Genomic DNA, 2618 nt, shown 5'->3' with positions numbered 1-2618 from the left:
GGGAAGGAGGGAGCCAGCGGCGGCTCCGCGGCCCCGCAGCCAGCGCAGGAGCCCGGCGCGGCCCCGCCGCCCCCGCCAGCACAGGCACCAGCAGCGAGAGCAGCGGGGCGGGCAGCGCAACCGGTCCCGGTGAGTGCGGGAGGCTCGGGGGGTATCGGCGGAACGGGCGCGGGGCTGCGAACACGGCAAGTCCCGGCTCTGCGCACCCCGGGACGAGCGGAGGAGCCGCGGGCCGGCTGGGCAGGGTCCTGCGGGCTCGCGTTGCTGATGTCCTCCCGGGCAGCGGCCCGTCCCGCGGGGCTGTCAGCGAGGGAAGCGAGAGCTGTCCCCTCGCCGTTTGCCCGCCGTGCTGGTCCGCACCTYCCTCGGCGGGGCGGGCTCCGAGCAACCGGCCGCGCACGCTGCGCTTTCCTGCGCGGAGACGCGGACCCGGGCGGGAGGCGGCAGCGGCGCCGGCACGGGCTCGGGCCCCAAAGCGATGCGGGAGGGTCTGCCGAGCTGGCTGCGGGGTCTGCGGCTGGGAACCACCGGCACCGCCCGCGAGAGAACGGCAGGGCACGGCTGCCCCGCGGTCGCCGCGGTGGGGTAGGCCAAGCACGGAACCCCCTTTCGTTTGAGAGCCAGCGGCCGCGGGCCTCTGGCGGAAAGCCTCCCGCCAAAATCACGGACCTGTACAGCATTTCGGGCGGTGCTGAGATCCTTGCCAGGCGACTCGCTATTTTTGGGAGATTGTGGATTTTTTTTTTTCCACGAAAGAATAGTGATAGGGACTCATAAGAAAAAAAAAAAATAATAATAATCCTGCGTGACACCGCTTTCCTGTCCGCGCCCTGCAGTTACTCTGAGCAGGTTGCTGCTGCGCGGGCCCGGCCGTGGAGAAAGGAAAGGTCGCACGGCTGGTGCGTTTGCTGGGCTGTGGGCGCGCAGAGGTGCGGAGGTATTTAAATCTGAGTGCTCAGAGAAAGGGAAGTGGAAAAGCAAGTGGAGTTGATTTCGTTTGAGTCGCCGGGCTGGAGACAATAGGAAAATGCTCCTCTTGGCCCTGTCCTGTGATGTGCCTTGAAACAAAAATTAAGAGGATACGGAAAAGTGAAAGGGAAGCAGCAATACGGGCAACTGAGAGCGAGGCAAGAATAATAATCAGTCCGAGAAAGCACTTTTCTCTGACAAGTCCGGCATTTCAGTACAGAGGAAAAACTTCTCGGTGGCAGTGCGTGTGCRTGGGGGAGCCGTGTGTCTCCACTCGTGAGATAAATCAGCCATAGAGGCAGGCCGCGGGGGAGGGCATTTGTCACGCAGGACTAATCGTGACGGAGACCGATCCCGAAATAAGGATCTTTGGAGAAGAATTAAGGTTCTCTTAATCACCTTCCCGGTTAATTTAGGCACTGCTCACGGGCTAGGCCCAGCTGCTGGAGGAAGTGGAGTTTCTCCCTGCCGTCGTTCAGCTTGGAATATAAATCGCCCTGTCACGACACAACCCCAAGGAATCTCAATAACCTCACCTTCTCGTTTCCTTTTCTGCCTCTTTTTTTTTTTTTTTTTTTTTTTTTTTTTCACCCCCTTTCCTTCCCTTTTTCCACGGCCTCATGCTGCCTGCACGGCGGAGGGTGGCAGGGCTGAGGCCGCGGGGCCCTTCTCTGTGAGCGCTGTGTCTGGCGCTGCTCATCCCAAACATGCTTCGGCTCCAGGCTGCCGGATTTCTAAGCACCAGCTAATAATGCGCCCGGTCCAGACATTAAAAAAGAAGCGAAGAAGAAGAAGAAAGATTACCGAAATGATGGTGACATGCAAATTTCCCCCGAAATTATCATAAGTAAACATTTGAAGCCTGGACTAATAAAATCCCATCTGTGTTACTTCATATCGAGTTAGTAGAGAGCTGTGATAATGAATTTTGTAATATCTCACGAACAGACATCTCAATCAGGCACTAATCCTGTGATTTTACTGCCCGACCTCTCAGATAGTGGGAGGCGGCGGTGGCGGCCGAGGAGCGCGGAGACGCAGTGGCTGCCGCGCAACTTCCGCCGCGGTGGGGGAGCGGTTGCTGGTACCCGCTTCCCTACGGCACCCCTGCGACCGGGATCGGCCTGTTCCGCGCCAGAGCACGGCGACGAGGTTCGGGCACTCTCCTCCACCTCCCCAAATAACTAGCAGTGGAGGGAGGCTGGGCTGTTCGACGGGCTGGAAAACAGCCCCGGGTGTTTGCGCCTGTCCTGTGACTTAGGAAGGGACCTGAGGTTGAGGCAGAGAGAAGGGACACTCTGTGCGTATCACTGGAGAAAGGTGCGGGATTCAGCCCGCATCGTTGCGACGTAGCTCCCGGGGCGGCTGGGTTTCAGTTTTTTGCATGTATTTTCAATCCCAAAATAAAGGTTTTAAAACTCCGGTGCCTTCATCTTTTGCAGATAACGGGTAATGGAGTCCAACTGCCGCAAACTTGTCTCCGCCTGTGTTCAGCTAGGTAAGAGACACCACCGCCCGCCGGGCCTGAGGTACAGCGGCCCCGCTGCCGTGCGGAGCGGTGCGCGGGTGTGGAGCCAGGCGGACCGGCCCCCGGGAAGAGGCGCCGCCTCCGCGAAGGGCTGCGCAGCGTCGGGCGCTGACCACCCACC

At 59.8% G+C, this 2618-nt stretch overlaps 1 protein-coding gene across 1 annotated transcript in view; it reads left to right on the top strand.

Annotated features, from left to right (window-relative positions):
- Positions 1-45: 45 nt before the first annotated feature.
- Positions 46-2618, top strand: part of PITX2 (paired like homeodomain 2) — a 13826-nt gene continuing 11253 nt past the window's right edge. The window contains exons 1-2 of the mRNA XM_057370733.1: positions 46-129; positions 2412-2467. Coding sequence (XP_057226716.1) covers positions 2422-2467 — 46 coding nt within the window. The 5' untranslated portion in view covers positions 46-129; positions 2412-2421. The remainder of the gene's footprint in view (positions 130-2411; positions 2468-2618) is intronic.

The sequence above is a fragment of the Malurus melanocephalus genome, unplaced genomic scaffold (genome assembly GCF_030028575.1).
Source record: "Malurus melanocephalus ecotype Western Australia unplaced genomic scaffold, MMel_1.1 scaffold_131, whole genome shotgun sequence".
In the NCBI taxonomy this organism is placed as follows: domain Eukaryota; kingdom Metazoa; phylum Chordata; class Aves; order Passeriformes; family Maluridae; genus Malurus; species Malurus melanocephalus.
This window is presented reverse-complemented; position numbering and strand designations above follow the sequence as displayed.